The 17,293-nt window shown below is 39.5% G+C and overlaps 1 protein-coding gene across 1 annotated transcript; it reads right to left on the bottom strand.

Annotated features, from left to right (window-relative positions):
• Positions 1-12: 12 nt before the first annotated feature.
• On the bottom strand, positions 13-6,669 carry LOC103462056 (uncharacterized). Its single transcript, XM_081604870.1, is given in 8 exon segments — positions 13-244; positions 1,952-2,081; positions 3,169-3,311; positions 3,378-3,578; positions 4,086-4,281; positions 4,362-4,580; positions 5,394-6,268; positions 6,270-6,669. Coding segments are annotated over 8 exon segments (2,304 nt in total). The 5' UTR covers positions 6,645-6,669; the 3' UTR covers positions 13-79.
• Positions 6,670-17,293: the final 10,624 nt, after the last annotated feature.

Here is a 17,293-nt window from a genome sequence, read left to right as displayed (position 1 = left end):
CAAAGCAACACGTTTTGCATTTGTGTGGCAATGATTTTATTATCTGTGGCTGTGGATGGAGAGTTCAGAGCTCTTGGATCTAGAAAGGCTTGCAGCTGTAGAACAGAACGTAAGCATCTGGAGACTGCACGACGCTCCCGTGCACTTCCCTGACGAGAGAATCGTCAAACCAATGCCACGTCTCCAGCACCGAGTTGTAGCACAGAGCCGTGTAGTGACCCATGTCTAGGTTACCTCTGTGGATCTGGAGAAAGAAAATGGTTCATTTGTATGTTTTTCTTTTATTTTACATTCCTTATGTAGTTTCCAAAGTAACTTAAAAGGACGTATTCATGTTAAATAAATGAGAGGTTCCAATTTTAAAAATCTGATTAAATGTACCTTTTAAAAAATCTTTAAGCAGGTATTAAGCTTATTATTAGACCCACATTTCTGCTTTAAGATTTTTTTTTATATTGGTCTGATGCCATTTTAATCTTAAATGTCATCTTTCCATCAGCTGTAAGAAATCTTCATCAAAAAAAATAAAAGCTTTAAATCTACATCATGTTTCTCCTGTGAAGCGAGTTACTGAAATACATAAACTTTTCATTAATTTATTAAATATGACCAACGACTGGGATAAAACTAAAATATAGACTATCATTTTCTTACAACTGTTTAGGGTCATTTTACGGTCCTGAAAAATCTGGTAGTTTGTGGTAGTTGACAGATTTCCAAGTTTTGATGGGTTTGAGGGAAAATGGAAAATGTTTGCATGTTGACTTTTCAAGTTGAAAGTTTTAGGGTTGATTCATATCTAGGTGCTGTCCTTTATCTTTGATATAGCACATCAAAGTGTTCTGTCAAAGTCATTGATCCATGATCTTGCATGCAGATGCATAATTCTAAGGAGTATTTCAGAACTTCTTTTTTGGCTCCAAATCTTGGAATGTGGTATAGATTACAAAGGAATATTTTAGAATTTATTTTAGTAATTTAGAAATTAACCAAAAGACATCACAGTGAAAGTGAATTTGTGTAATGCTCAATTGAAAGTTTTGTAAACTTCATTTCCTCAAAGCCCCTCCTTGGAGCTGCAGTCTCCAGCCAAGTTCCCATCTCACAGCAAACCCATTCCCTTCCCCATTCAGCTCCTCCAGACTAGCGGCAGCAGCAATATTCAAATGGTGGTAATGTCTGCTGAACTTTCACAAGTTGCCTCTCAGTCCAGCGCTTCTAAGAATATTTGTTAGCGGCATAATGAGGAGCTATGTTGTGACGACATGCAGAAGGCGGAGTGTCAAAAAGAGCAGGAGCTTCTTAAAGAGACAGATGACCAATTTAAAGGCGTCAAATTGCAAAGCCTAGTTTATTTTAAGTTACGTTTGATATATATACAGCATTTTTATAACAAATGAAGTAAACATAGCTACTATTTTGTGCTATAAAATGTCACCACATAATACCGCCCCTCTAATAAATAAATCTTTGATATATTCTCTCTAATTGTTGAGCCATTTAGCAAATGGAAATAATTTTGGTAATTCTAACTGACCTAAAACAATAGAAGTTTGGTCTGATTTGACTTCATACAGTAATAAAGAACACATATGTAAACAATGGGTTTCAACTGTATACGTAATATACACTGCTCAAAAAAATAAAGGGAACACTTATTTTTCCCTTTATTTTTTTGAGCAGTATATTTTATATGAAATTGACTTTCTATTTAAGCTGCATTACGCAATGAGTCCCAAATATGACGTAAGCCTCGAGGTCCTGCATGTTTTATCTGTGTCCCTTTATTACACCCTGCATTGTCTTCACTTCATCTTAATGTTCCGATGTAGGTGTGATGAACCAGGAAGAGAACTGAAACATGCAGGATATGGACCCTTGAAGACGGACTTTGAACACCAAGATAACATCAGTGATGCAGCTCATTGCAGTCTGTCGTCTGATCACTCACCACGACAGCATACAGGTGGTAAGATGACCGCCTCCGCACCGAGCTGGACAGAAACGGAGTGATGTCGAGCTCCATGGAGAACGACACATTGGCTGACAGCTTGACCTGTTTCCTCCCCTTACAGCCAAACCTTTAAAGAAGATAATTATGTTGGATAAATGAAGACAGTTACATTCTGCCTACAGGGTGCTTGAGGCACTTTGTACAACACTTAAAGGGGCAGCATTGTGTGTTTTCTATGAGAGGCCCCAAGGGCCAAAACTTACAAACTCTCTTACATTCACAGTCAAACTCTCTTACGTTTTAGGCCCATGGGGCCTCTCATAGTTTTCCACTCACTTGCTATCATTTTACAGCATAATCAAGTAACTGTGTTACCTTCAGTTGGTATACAAATGCTATGTACCAAATATGACTAAACAGAAATTTAACTGTCATTTAACGCCTAAAATTGGGCCTCTGTCTCTTTAAAAAAAAAGTCATGCTCTTCTTTCCAATGGTCTGCCTTCAGGAAGTCCTCACATCCTCTATTAAAACCCTTTAACAGCGTTTTCACCAGCTGAGAAGCAGCATCTATAATGAGCTCAGCACATGCGCAGTTCCTCCAGGTGTTTGCTAATTGCTGCTGACTAGTCTGAAGCAGCTGAGTGGGGAAGTCGCGTCGCTCGGCCCCACCAGGCGTTCAGCTCAGCCGAGTGGTTGCCACGGGAGACTAAAGGACTCCAGGTATGTTTTTGACGAGGGAATAACATTATAACATGATGTAAAGCTAAAAAAAGAGTTAACTTTATATAATACTGCCCCTTTAACTAATGTCAGCGCACTAGCCATTTTTACAGTCAAGGAGAATTCCCAAGCCTGCATTTATTGTCACTTTGAAAGTATTGTATCTTTCTTAAATAGACCTTTTAAAAGATTACCATGAATGCAAAAAGACTCAACATTTTTCTTTGAAACCAGGCTATTCCTTCGCTTTGGTCAAAGCAAACATGTTGCTGAATGTTTGCTGAATAATGAATAAGGCAAAAACGATCACTGAAGCTAATTATTTAAGTGGACAGTCCAACTACATACAAGTACTGTGTGAAGATTTCAATCCCCATTAGCTGCTGTTCTTCATGGATCAGTAGGTGAGATATTACATTCCAATTTAACAAATTCAAGAAGAACTTAAGAATTACAGCAATCGCATATTCTTTGATGGTGTTCTTACCCACCGTTTCAGGTGCAAAACGAGAATCTCTGGAGGTTTGTTTAAATAAGTTTGCACTGTTGCTTCTCTTTTTCGGCCGCAGTCTGAGCAGTCGCTCTGCTCGGCCCCAGTCAGGACAGTCTCCTCGAAGAACAGGGATAAGCAATCCTGCACAGACACACAAACTGGGTGAAGGTGTGGATGAACGACCAGGACCAATCCGATAAAACGTACCTGAATGGAGCACTTCTTGTTGTCGTTTGGGATGGGAAGTGACAGTATAGTAAAGGTTTGATTGTTGCGCACCTCGTGACCACAGTGGAGGAAGCTGGTCAGGTAGTTTAGCTGGCCTTCAAACAGATCCGAGATAATGGTGGACTCAGTTTTGGAGCTTCTGTTCTGATTATTTCCTGGCTGTTTTCTTGACAAATCCATCTGACGTTTTGCAACCAAATGAACACAAATATGAACTGGGAAAAGGAGTGCAAACTTGAAAAGTTGAGATGTTTTCTTAAAATGGAACCGAAACTTAAATCTACACTACTACTTATAATAATAATAATAATAATAATAATAATAATAATAATAATAATAATAATAATAATAATAATAATAATAATAATAATAATAATAATAATAATAATAATAATAATAATAATAGTAATAATAATAATACATTTTATTTGCATACCACTTTTCTAAAAATTCAGACACTTTACAGGAATCAAGTAAAACGGCAAACAGAACATCAAGCCAAATCATAAAAGGAAATAAAAACCCTTAAATACACCGCTTTGGACTCACAAACGCATAAAACGGGACAATAATCCTACATTAAAAGCTGTACTAATCAATTATAGATTGTTTAATCGGATCATCTGTTTCAACGTTTAACGGAGACGAGCAGAAAACAGTGTTTGCGGATGAGAGATTTTGATGCACCTTTTTTAAGTCTTCGTGCAGAGCGTCCAGAAGGTGGAGCAGCAGTTCTTGTGCGTCTTGCTGGGTGTAGCTGCCAAACTGGGGGAAGATGGAGGGCAGCGCAGCCATGACTTGCACAGGGGAACAGCTGGGGCTGCTCCCCTGCCACATCCGCTCCAGAAGCTGGACGAAAACCTGCGCGATCCTGCACTCGCACCTGCACGAACAGAGAGGTCAGATCGCTGGGGAAAGCTCATCTGGTCTGGATCTAGGGGTGGTGGGTGGGCCGCCGCGTACTTTGCCAGCTCTCTGCGCGTTTCCTGACTGAGGAGGTCTTCTACAAAGGGCATGGTTGAACAGAGACACTGCATCACAGCATTGAAGTAGCACGAGTTGCCGATGTTGTCTAACCCAACAACTCCTGGTTTGCCCTCCTTGTTTGATGGCGTGCATGGCCTGCTCCTCAAGTTGTAGCTCGTGCCCTCCATCATCTGAAAACAGCCATTTGTGTTTGACCTGCAGCATCACAGACAGAACATGAATCAGATTGTATTGCTAATCATGATCAATTTGGTTCTAAAGTTGGGCGGAAAAAAAGCAAACAAAAGCCTTCGTTTACCAGGCCAGACTATTTTGGTTCCTGCCAGATCGAATGGTAGCCTAGTAACTGAGACATTACACCAGTTCTCAGCATTCTGCATCCACTCAGTTCAAAAGAAAACAAGCAGAATGCCACAAACCAGTTCGTCTCAATCATGGCAATGCTCTCGTTTGAATGTGGTTCGCTTGAAAACAGAAGATAAGATTTGATAATGCTGTTTTTTGATTTAGCTCATTATGATGGCACTTTTATTACTAGTTTTTCATAGAAACTTTCAAGTGTACTAAGATATTTGCACTCAAAACTAGACAAAAACACTTGGTAAGATTTGATGTTTTTTGCAGTGTTCTTTAAAATTTGAAAGCAAAAATAATGATACAGTTAGTGGCAGCAAAATCAAAAAATCTTACGTTCCAACTATAGAGCCATTTTCTTGGGTAAATGTCTAACCAGGTAAACAGAGGAGTCTAACTGAGAAAGTAACCTGGTTCTGGCAAAGACGGGAGAAGACATGAAAATAGTCTTGAGGTTCCCAAGATGTTTGACATTTCTCTTGAAAAACCCCCATCTCAGATCTAGACGTTTTAGGAAGAGATCATTTGAATGTATTGCTGACTGTAATGGACAGGATTCTGCTGCAGTAAACTTCTCACTAATACAAACGTCATAAAGATTCAATTACTGAAAAAGAAAGGTTATTACTCCTCTCGTGTAGCAAAGACTGCAATCAAACAAACGTGACTGACCTTTGCTGTGAAAGACTCGTGGTTTCTTGGTTGGAGCAGCTGTTCAGTCGTGGCAGGACGGGCACGGCCATGCTGCCGTCTGCGGCCAGCTGAGAGGCCAGAGCCCTGGTGAACCCTGGCAGAGGAACTGTGCTGCCTGAGGCCTGTCTCTGCAGAGTGTGGAGCAGAAACATGTTGATACAGACGGTGTGAAGGGCCACCCAAAAGCCCGGCATGAACGCATCTGCCCCGGATCCTCTCAGGTCCGACAGAGGGAGCAGAGCAGGTCCAGAACAGCCCTGAAGGTGGGCTGTGAGTTCTGACTTTGACTCCTCTGAAGTTTTAGACGGAGACAAAGATGATGCCGGGGGTATAGTTTGCTTTTTTTCCGACGGTGGCAATCGAATGTTATCCTGTAATTCAGAGAGGATTATTTTGAGTCTGCCCTCCATCCTCGCCGAGTTGTCCAGCTGAACAATCCGCCCGTGGCCGCAGAAGGGTTCTACCAACCGTTTGACCACTTGGGCAACTACCGGCGCGTTACTCTGAGTCTGCAGCTGCTCTGGAGAGTACAGGTACATGTTGCAGATGAAGCCGGAGTTTGAGTCGCAGAGGAGGGCCAGTTGGAGGGAGCAAAGACCGTGCTGGTGGGAGAGCGTGTACTTTTTCACTGCCAGTTTGAGACCAGGGTTGTGTAGAGTCTGGTAGCGGCGGAATAAATGCTTGCAGAAAGCAGAGAGAGCCTCCAGCTTGTCTTCATGCTTCAGCCTGGTCAGAGACAGCAGGTGGGTGTGGATGCTGTTCCTCTTCAGGAGACCGTGCTGTCTGTCCAGTTTCAGGGTTAACTCGGACGCAAAGGTGCAGCTGTCAAAAAAGAGACAAGCCACTCTGCAGAACAATGGAGAACAGCGTTAAAGCCTCACCGTACTCCCCGTCAGAGACAGAGGTGCTCCGCTCGTTACTCAAGCTGTGTAGAAGTCTCTGAACTCCAGCTCTCGTTCCTGCAGATCTCCTAATCAGCTCCTGGATGGTTTCTGCATCCAGCGCTTCCATGAAAAGCTCCCTGGCAGTGTAGTAAACCTGAAATCTGGGACTCGTTCCTGTCTTTATGAGTGACTTCCATTTTTTGGGTCTGAAGATGTTTGGTAAGCAAACCCTGTCCCTTTGTAAATCTCCTTGCAGCTCTCCATCCACTAGATGGCACTCCTTGGATGTCCAAACGCACTCCTTTACTGACAAACTGCTGGCCTTCATTTTTAGCCTCCTGATCCAAAATCACCTTAGCATTAAGAGACAGAAAGAGCTTTCCTGTTTTATAAAATTCTCAGCCATCCTCTATTTGCGTTAAGATCAAAATATGAAGCCAACACTGACTAGGTCTCTGACAAATACGAGCCAGAGTGTGTGCACTGCTAATGTACATGACAGCTACATTGTCTCAGTTAAAACACATGAGAATCTGCTGTTAAGGTGAATCATCTGGGATCAACAGTAGCCAGACAACACAGTTTTGGCAATATACAAACAGGAGACTTTATCTGCAGTGTAACTCTTTATGATCGGTTTGTTCCCATCAATGTCGCTTCATGGTTCAGTTGAAGACACTCACCTGGAAGCAGTGCCGCTTTCCCAATGTGCAAACTCTGTCAAACACAGCAAAGATGAGCTACACTCCGTCATACAATTGCTTTTAAAAGTTTACACATCCCTGCAACTTTTCAGACATATACAAAAATAATTTCAACTCCCACCACCTTTATTATCAGTTTTTGTGTAAAAAACAATTCATCAACAAACATATATGCTGAAGGAAAAACAAAAATAAAGTAAGCTGCAAAAACCAGGTTGAATACGTTGTCAAACCTACAAACTACTACTTAGTTGAAACACCTTCAACTAAGTAGTAGTCATTGTCAAGACGGCAGTCGGATGTTGGTATCTAGTTTTCAGGTAAAATGTACAGATAATTGGAAGTGACAGGTGGGACATAAACAAACGGCTGTGGACAGTAAACAGGCTGAACAACCAAAGGAATCATTGTGTCGTCTGTGTGAGAAAGTTTCATTTCAGCGTTACCTGAAAACAGAAATGCGTGTTCCTTTTATTTAGCAAGTCGTTTTCTTTTAAATGTTTTAAAATTGGTTTAAATGTAAATAATAAGATCAAGCTATTTTACTGAAATACAACAATAAAACTTCTTTCCTTTATGAACAACCAACATTTAGTTTTATTTGACGAGTTTGTAGCAACAGCGGACAGCTGCTCGCATCGTGTCATTGACTGCATTGATCTCTCACGCTGAGCATCCATTAGGTCTCCTATGATAAATGCAGAATATTTTTACGAGTTGTGGCATTTACAAACAGATATTACGTGGCTCTGTTTATGCAGTGCTTAGGTTTTATAAGAATACATATTTTATGGCATCTTAGTTGTTAAAGAGTCTTTATGAATGTTTAGTATGTTGCTAAAAAAGTGGAGACATGAAACTCTACTTAGCGGTTTTTTATGGATTCATAATAGGGCTTTGGCGCCTCCTACAGTCAGAGAAAAGGAAAAGCTACAACTAGGAAAGTTTTCAGTGGTTCAATAAAATAGCAAGTTTTATTAAAAAAAAAAAAAACAAGTATTAAAAGCGATTCCCATATGTGACATATCTTGTACTGTTAAATATATTAAAAAAACACATTTAATGGAGGGTTAAGTGTAAAAAATAAAGAGCTACAATAACTTGATTTTACAAATCAAGAGTCACATAATTTAATTCATACGACGTAAATGACTTGTTATTTTTAGACACAGTTTTAAAAAATTAGATTTTTACATAATTGTTGTTTTTTGCGTAACTTTTGAAAGCCGCAGTAAATGTCCAATGTTCATTCATGAACTTATTTTGGATTTTTTTCAGTTAAGTTTTTTAGCTGCATCATTGTAAGTCTTCACATTTAAATTCATGATAAGCATGAAGAAAGGTAAATAAGTTACTGAGGAAAAAGATAAGTCACCAAGGTGTGAACTCTCATGCAGACCTTCACGTCTTCAGGTCTCATCTGCATTTCTTCTCTCCTTTTCACCGAATACAGCCAAGTGAAACATTCTCTGGCTTGAAATTTGACTTAAATCCTTTAAAAGCTAACCACGCAGACACAAGCGCAGTAACTGTGTGGTTGGGGTGTTAGTATCTCTTTGATGTGACTCCAGTCATTCTGCATGTTTGCAGAAAATACTGGCCTGTGTGGTTTGGAAATGTATAGGAGAAATGTCGTAGGAGCTGTAAGTTAGACTGAAAGTCCAAAATCAAAGCTGTAAGTGTGACCTTACCAGTGGTTTTCTTTTTTCCTGAAGTCACAAGTTTTCTTCACACATTTTTTTCTAAAATTACTTGAACTAGTTAACAATTATAGTAATTAAACTGGTATATTAAATTAATATATTTTTAACTTCATCTATCAGTTGCTGTGACTATGAATAAACGTATTTTTTCTTCTATGAATCCGATTTAAATGTGACTAAATGTGCGCAGAACTTTTAGTACAGCCCAATTTTATTATTCATATCCCTGACAGATTGGGATTTAAACCTTTCTTGAAGTTAATTAAATAATTATTTGATTCTTTTACAGCAGGAAAAAGACATAAATAATATTACACTCTTCTGAATTACAACATTTATTTAAACATGTGCAAACATATATTTGTCTCTTCAAATGTTCTACTTTCTGCAGTGCAATTTGCATTTCCGTCATCTGCGAGCAGGATTACACAAATGAAGGAGCAACACTTTCTCAGATGAACTCTGTTGCTGTTTCCTCTCCATTAATATTCAGCTTGTTGAAGCATCAAAATGTTGTGATAAATCCCAGCTTTCTGTCACCGTTGGCGACAAGAGTCACACAATTACCCCTAAGGGTTCCGTAAGCTCTATTGCATAAAATCAAATCTGCATTCAATACAAAAATATGTTGATCCGTTTAAATCAGAGGTCGTCTTTTCCCCGCGCTCAACACATCCTTTCAGATCCGAGTCGTTTCTAATCTCGGCGCCCGTTCGTTTTACTGATGGAAACATAATTGAGCGTCCGCTGCAGCCGGATGAGCTGCAGTCTGAAGAGGCCGGTTCAGGTCACCCACACGACGCGCAAGAAAGAAAACTGGTGGTAATTTTATCCCATGTGGGAGTCTGATGTAACAAGTGTAGGTGGTATTTAGCTTAGTAATACCACACAGACTCTCAAATTAACTTCTGTGAACCAAGTGGTAGAGAAGGTTTGTTTACTCTGTTCTCTCCGCATACTTTTATTCTCTAATAATCATCTGTAACAAAACGCACTCCTTGTATTACCTACACCCTGTTCAGCAAAGTCTCAGGAATGTTCCTTGGAGATTTTGGTCAGTGTCCATGTGTTAATAGCCAGACGGACGCGCAATGAATTTTTAGCCGCACAGCCATGATGCTAATCTCTCATTCCTAAGATGCTCTGTTGGGTTGAGTCATGGTGACCGTGCAGGCCGCTGGGTTATGGTGAACTCACTGGCGTGTTTAAAAAAACCAGCTTGAGAAGATTTTTGCTTGCAACATGGCGGTGATGATGATGATGATGGATGTTATCGTGAGAAGCTTGGTACACTTTGCTCGTAAAGTGATGGACATGACCAGCAGCTGTGTACTCTGGTACGCTGAGGCATCTCAACCTGGGATGTCCAAAGGGCGGCCCAGGGGCCATTTGTGGCCGTCTGGAGGATTTTGTTTGGCCCCATTCAAGAATGGAGCAAATTCGCTGTTAAATCAAGATTTTTACAGAAAAATACCATTTTGTAAACATTTATTTATGTACAAGGCAAAGTTATTTTTCTTTGTTTAACGATGTTTCTGTTTTCATAGATATCGCTTCAATAAAACCAGCAAGCGATGACCAACCTTTGTTGCCAAAATAACAAAAAGAGGAAAAATTGAGCCTCGGCTTCCTCTGGACAAAAGTAACTCTTGCAGCCCGTCTTCTGCAAGGTTTTGCTTTCAGAGATTGGATTCTGCTCTTCTTGGTTGTAGATGGATAATTGAGTTTGTTGTTTTTGTATCTTCTCACAATTTTTCTCTCACCTCCAGCTACAAAACAAAAATGGTTGTGAGCGAAAATCCCCCATACATAGTTTTATTCATGTTTTTAAACACAATATGGAGGAGCTCTCAAAATTGTTCAGCTTCAGAGATCTTGGTGTAGAACAAATTCAACAAACAAATTCAGAAATCCAGCATTTAATTAAGTTCACTGAGTGGGAAAATATTGCAGATTTTGTCTAATCAGTCCTAAACATAATTGTAACCAAAGTATCTTTACATATGATGAGAGCTCATTGATTTCATAGTATAAATATGAAGTGGCGTACTATCCTTCGCTTATTCACCCTTAAAAACAGGAAACCCAAGAGAACGTACCATTCAACTAAGGCCTAATGTGTTTAGATCTCCGTAGACGATGGAAATGAGGACAAAAAAATTACATGGTTGCTCGTCAATAGTCGCTCAAATCTACTGTTAGATCAGTAATAAAACGATTAAAACATCTTGGACTCCAGCGAGGCTGGAAGACGATGGATGATGGTAAAGGAGCAGCAAATATTGGCGTCTACCACCAGGTCTCCCAACACCAAAACGTACTCTGATGTTTTTGTTCACATCTTTACCAGCGGGCGGCACCAGCAGATGTAACGGTAACTGTCAACAACCTTTACTTGTTGTCCCTGTTAATGACATATTTACATGAGCCAGCACACCGCTGACACCTCTTGAAATAAAGTCCCCTCATGTGAAGTCATACCTTGGTCTCTTACTGTCTGAGTAAGAGTCTCATAAAACCACTTATTATCAGCGTACTGAGCGGACGCGCACACACACACATGCAAACACAGGTAGTAATTAGCACCTCAAAATTTGTTTTGAAATATCTGCAAGAACAGAGTGATCTGCTGTGAAAGTGCTGATGCTGTGGCAGCCGCTGCACTCTGCACTTTAATAAGGTATGTGCTCATCTGTGTTCTTCTGAGAAGAACAAATTGTCTTAACCTCACTCTTACTGAACTCTGATCCAGTATATTTACTAATTTATGAGCAGGGTGAGCAGCCACGGACGAAGGCAAAGTGCAGAAACAAGTGAAGCGGGGTGTATAAATCATTGGTGCGATACTGCCTGGAAAATTTCTTTGACACCGAAACCAGACGTGTGTTTTTGAACCTGCAGTGGAAAGTCCACGTCCCGAGGAAGGCCGGCTTTGTTTGGAAGAAGTAAGGGATTGTTGCTGAGGTTCAGATGTCTTGTGACCTTGGGATGAGTGGAAACTGAGTAACAAGAAGTCCAGGTTTTGTTTTAACACCTGACCTGGCCTCACCTGTCTCAGTCAGCTCTTTGTAACTCACCTGACAGTTAATCTGGAAAATTATACCATGACATTACAGTCTGCATTACTCAGTCTCAGTTTTAAATAATTGGGACTGCACCATGCTTACCGGTGTTGCAACACTGATGTTTCTTATAAAACCAGCATAAGATTTAATTTACTCAACGGTTTTGGACGTCTAGTTGTCAACGTTTAATTGCCTAATTAAGAAATCACATTTGTCTGAAGTGTAGGCATGTCAGCACCAGAACCCATTCTGTTGTGATGCAATTAGAAAACCATGCCTAAGATTAAATGGTTCTGACCTTCCCTAAACGAATCTTAAATCTGAATGCAAGTACGTGTCGCACATTTTTAATATGGTGTAATTCTCTTCTCACTCTTTAATTCGCCCTGATGGATGTTTGCCTTGCCTTGCCTCCACTTCGCCTCTGTCCAGTCACTGCTGTTGACTTTCCACTGCGGTGCTTGTGAAATGATGCCTCTCCACTTTGCCCTGCGAGGCAGTTTAATCATTCCCAAAGAAAACAACAAACTACAAAGCAAGTTTGAGTTGTGCTTTGTCATCTGACAGGACCGTTTTCAAAGGGATAGCTCAGACTGCTGAAAGCGGGGTTCTGTTTAAGGAACGCCTGATTTATAGAAACGGATTAGTTTTAGAGCTAACGGCTTGTCAAAGTTGCTGCATTACAGAAGCAGATTCATGCAAATCCCGTCACACACTTTAAACAATCGACATGTTACATTAGTCAGTTATTACAATAAAAACAGCATTAATTCATAACTATAATGACATAGTCTACAATGCATAGAACATAACGTGCACCAGTTAGGATATTAATTATATCTTCATCACCTCTGACACTTTGTTTACATCTGTTCAATTCTCTTCTGTTCTCTTTGCTCATAATACGTTTTTTTTATTTTTATCCTCGTTGTTATTAAACAGTGAGGATTAAGCAAAACTCCTCGCTCACATGACGTGAAGACAACATCAAATACTTTGTAACTTCTGCTTTCTGTCCTCACTGCACTGGTGAACTCCCACTTCCTGCCGGCATCAGACTGTTTTGCAGTAACACAAACACAACAGTCACCAGGGTCTCACCTTCAGGGGTAAACGTTAAAACTGTTCAGCATAAAAAAAGCTGAAATTTGTTTTACATTCAGTTTACACGTCTCGTTCACTTCCAAATACAGCAACATTTAATGAGGTCACGAGAGCTGTGCTCAGGGTTTTGTCATGTAAAAACAATACAGGCTTAAAAAGATTAACACCACATGCGCAAAACACTGTCAGCAATAATTACTTTCCCAATTGAAACAAATACTTTAAGGCAGATTGCTGTAACAGAAACTGGTGTAAATGTGAGTCAGTCATCATCACATTCACTTGGATTTTTATTATGTTATTTTGTTTCTTACATCATTTTAAAGCATTTTCTCATCATACCCTTTGCACATTTCATTTTCCAGGATGGATGTTTTTAATGGAACAGCAATAATTAAGCACAGCAAACCAACTCTGACTTCAGAGTCATCTAATGAAAAAAGGGAGAGTCTTTAAAAGTTTATGAAACAGCAGCAGCACATCAAACATTGTGACATTTTATAAATTAATATCGATTTAAAACAGTGAAATCTTGTTTTGTCTCGGCCGCACTATCACTGACAGGGAAACTCATCATTGTTTTATAAAAGGGAAGATGTTTTTGACTGCAGGTAAAATATTGCCTGCTCACAACCCCTTTATGAGAGAAATATTTTGATATTTCACTGCTTTGCTTAGTCCTAAAAGAAAACCCAAGCTGTCATCTGCAGATAAAACTTGAAACATGACTTTGACAGTGGGAATCAGAATAAAGTAAAAACAACTGCATCCTGTTTTTAAAGTTAGCTGAAGTGGACTGAGGTGTAATTATTTCATCCAGGGAAGGAAACAGTTTAAGTAAGTCGCTAAAGGTCAAAAATGAATGTGACATTCAACGTCTTTACGAATGCATAAGCTTTTCTGTGCTTAGATGTTTCCCTTGACCATCAATCCGTTGACGACACATCACTTGTTTAATGGAGGCCTTGATGAGTGGCGTTCTCTCACTAATGGAGGGAATCAAAAAAATCAGTTTAGACATGTCAAAAATAACAAACCACTGAGTTTTATCCAAGTAAATATGTGAAAATAAGTGGATAAGCTGATTTCTGAAAGATAATGCTGTGCAGATGAATCAGAAGCAAGACGACCTGGTTATTCACCAAAACCTGAGATGGCTCCTCAGTGTCAGAACATGTACCCTTATTCAGAGCAGAGCTCCAGGTGCTAAAGTTAGAACACAAAGTGCCTTCATAAATAGAGCTCAGCCCTCAGGGTCCTGCACTTTAAAAGCTTTGGCCCCTGACAGAGTTACGCAGCCTCCTGACCACTGATATCAGATCAGCGTATCACTTTTTACACCTCTAAGCAGCCTGAGTTTTAACATTACTTTATAAATCCTTCACTGCTTTCCCAAACTGGGGACCATTAACGCAGACGATCTTTAAAACAGCTAAAGTTACAGGCTAACATCCTGAACTTCGATAACATATGAATTTAAAAGAGTCGCAGCCAATGAGCAAAATGAGTCATCTCTTGATTAGGCTCAAGTACTGGAGCTGACGTGACAAACGGCAGAGCCGACAGTAATTTGTGCCTTGCTCAATAAAAATAAATAAATTAATTAATTATAAGAGCTTTTTAATATTCAACGTCCTCATAATAACGCCATGTTCCCTCCGTCTGAAGTGGCCACAGCTGTTCCTGATCAAGCACGTTTATTTCTCAGGGCCGTGCCGGTTAGCTGTAGACTTTCCAAAAGAGAACATTTTTTCGTTTGTTTGCATAACAAATAAAAGCCACAAAATATGACATATTGCTGAGCGGCGGCCCCAACTGAGCAGTTCGCTCGCAAAGAAGGGATAATTACTATACTGCTGCTCTGGCTTCAAGTAAACACATATTTTTTATTTATTTTTTGCTCTGAAAAACAAAAATATAGGAGTGTTTAGACGCCTATGTGCAAACTGAGCTCATCAGTGGGATAATGATTTTTTTTTTTTAAAGAAGAAACTCTAAAACTCAAGTTCAGTTTCATGAATGTATCTTATGGAAGCTGTAATCAAACCTCGTTTCGATTCATCTTTCACCGCGTTTTGACCAGCTTAAAGTGTTTGGGTGATCATGTGACATAATTAATAGTATTCTTGACTTTATAATCAAACCAACTACAATCACACAGCTTTTTGTTCACACAGGACAAATGACTAATATTTTAGCTTTAGAAAAGTCCCCAGGAGGAAACTGGGTGGTTTATATGACTTAGTATGAGAAAGAGTGCTGGCAGAAACGTTTCATAAAAGGTCTCTGCCATTTTGAAATCAAAGTCCTGATTTCCATGCCAAATATGTTTAAAAATAGGAGTGAAAGCAAAGTCGTTTTGTGAGTGTTATATTTTTGAAGGTTAGCCTTTTTCAGAGAAAATGTCTCACACTGAGAAAAATCACTTCCCAGCAAATCAGGCATCCTTCTCTGGGTTCGGTTGTGCTTAAAGGGATATAACGACATACTGACATAGAGTAGCTTGAACCAACAATCTTGGAATGGCACCAAAAGCCAAAGGCAACCAATTCTTATTTTTAAAATTAATTACAGCCTCATCGAAGCCGTTTAGAGTGTTTCAAAGAAATCAATAAAAGCCTGAAATTAATATGACTTCCATGATTATGATTAGTTCTTGCTAGAACTGTTGGTAGTTGCAAGACTCTACTAATAATATATTTGCTTCACTTTAGTAAACAAAAGCTTCCCAGGTTGATGGATTGATGTTGTGAGCAGAGGAAACAAAGTGACATGTAGAGGAAAGAGAAGAGGACAGACGACACTGAGTTGGTTAAGGAGAAAACAACGTGTCTGACCTACATTTTTATTTTAGTCACTCGTTCTATCATTAGATACAAACATTGCACCTCAGTTTTCATCAGTGTTTTGGAGGGCTAAGTCATTGAGAAACGCGTGGTTGGAAAAGATGGGGAAACGTTGCAGACAGTAGACGGCCTGATTTGTCCCGGCAGGAAGTGGCAGCAGAGAGAAAAAGCCAGCTGCAGCTGGTTAGAGGGAGAAACCCAGATCCAACCTTTGTACAACTTCTGTTTTCCTGTCCTGTTTATGTATCAGCCAGACTGGGCCTGTAGAAATCTGTAAAACAGTTCCCAGCGAAATAGGTTCTTGCTTAGTAAAAGGCTTGTGGAAGATTAACATGGTTTAATATGAAGAATGTATTCTACCCGCTAAGAAACAGCAACAAACGTACCACATCTGAGTTTGAAAAAAAAAAAAGCCAAACTCACAAAAACTCTGGATTTTTTTTTTTTTTTTTTTATCCTCACTGACCCAAGACATAAAACCTTTTAATATGATTTCATGTCAGATAGTTAAGGGGAAGAATTATTTGTGTACTGTATGTAAATGTGAAGTTAGGGCAGGAAATAATACCTTCAAATAATCCTGAAAATTGCTTGAATCTAGACTCAAGAGTACAAACCCACTCAACAGATCCCACAAAGAAATATTGTCTAGAAAACAAGAACCATCCACAACTCAGTTGTTTCTTGACTCGTCTCTAGCTTCCCTCTAAATACTTATTTTCTGTCTGACTTCTCCAGCATCATTGTGAAGCAATGTCAGTTATTCTTGTTCATTAAGTATTGCGCCCAGGACCTATTTTGGGCCAATATTTAGCTGCCCTCATGGTTGACTCTGGAGTATTTCACATTATGGAGGAGTTCTTGGTTTACTAAACGACTGCAGTCACCATCATACACCACCTGATTTACTGTGGTTAGTTTTCACCAAACGTGGTGCTGCACATTGTGACCAGACTTCTCTACTGTGGTCTGTCTCATCTGTCCAAAGGACGTCATTGTAGAAGTCTTGCAGTTTGTTCAAACGTACATTTACAAGCCTAGGCCAAAAAACTGACATGTTTGTTTTTTAAGAGGAGAGGTTTTTACCGACAACTCTTCCTCACAAACCATTCTTGACCGGTCCTGTGCAACCTGAGACAGTGTTTTGTGTTTTTCCAAGTTTCTCTTAGGATTGTGCAGTATGAATTAGAAAGGCGACCCATTCATGAGACTGAAAGCTGTCCAAAATGTTTCCTTCTTGTGAATGATCAATTTCAAAGTTTAATATCCAGAGACAAATTTCTTTTATGTTTGACAAATACATTTCTATAACAACTGAAGGGAACAGTTACTTCATTGTGCTATAAATTGGCACTATATGTCTGAAAGATACATAATACCACCCCTGTAGATCATTTCATGTAGTGGATAAGTTTAAAAAATTTTTTAAAAAAAATCTAATCATGATAGTAACATTTTATGTGAAAATGTGATTTTGCGCATTACTGTTCCATTAAAAATAGGTTGTTTCATTTATTCTCTGTGCAAGGTCAAGGCAGCCAATGAGATCTTGATA

Source organism: Poecilia reticulata, chromosome 3 (assembly GCF_904066995.2).
Source record: "Poecilia reticulata chromosome 3, P_reticulata-male-v2, whole genome shotgun sequence".
Classification (NCBI taxonomy): domain Eukaryota; kingdom Metazoa; phylum Chordata; class Actinopteri; order Cyprinodontiformes; family Poeciliidae; genus Poecilia; species Poecilia reticulata.
This window is presented reverse-complemented; position numbering and strand designations above follow the sequence as displayed.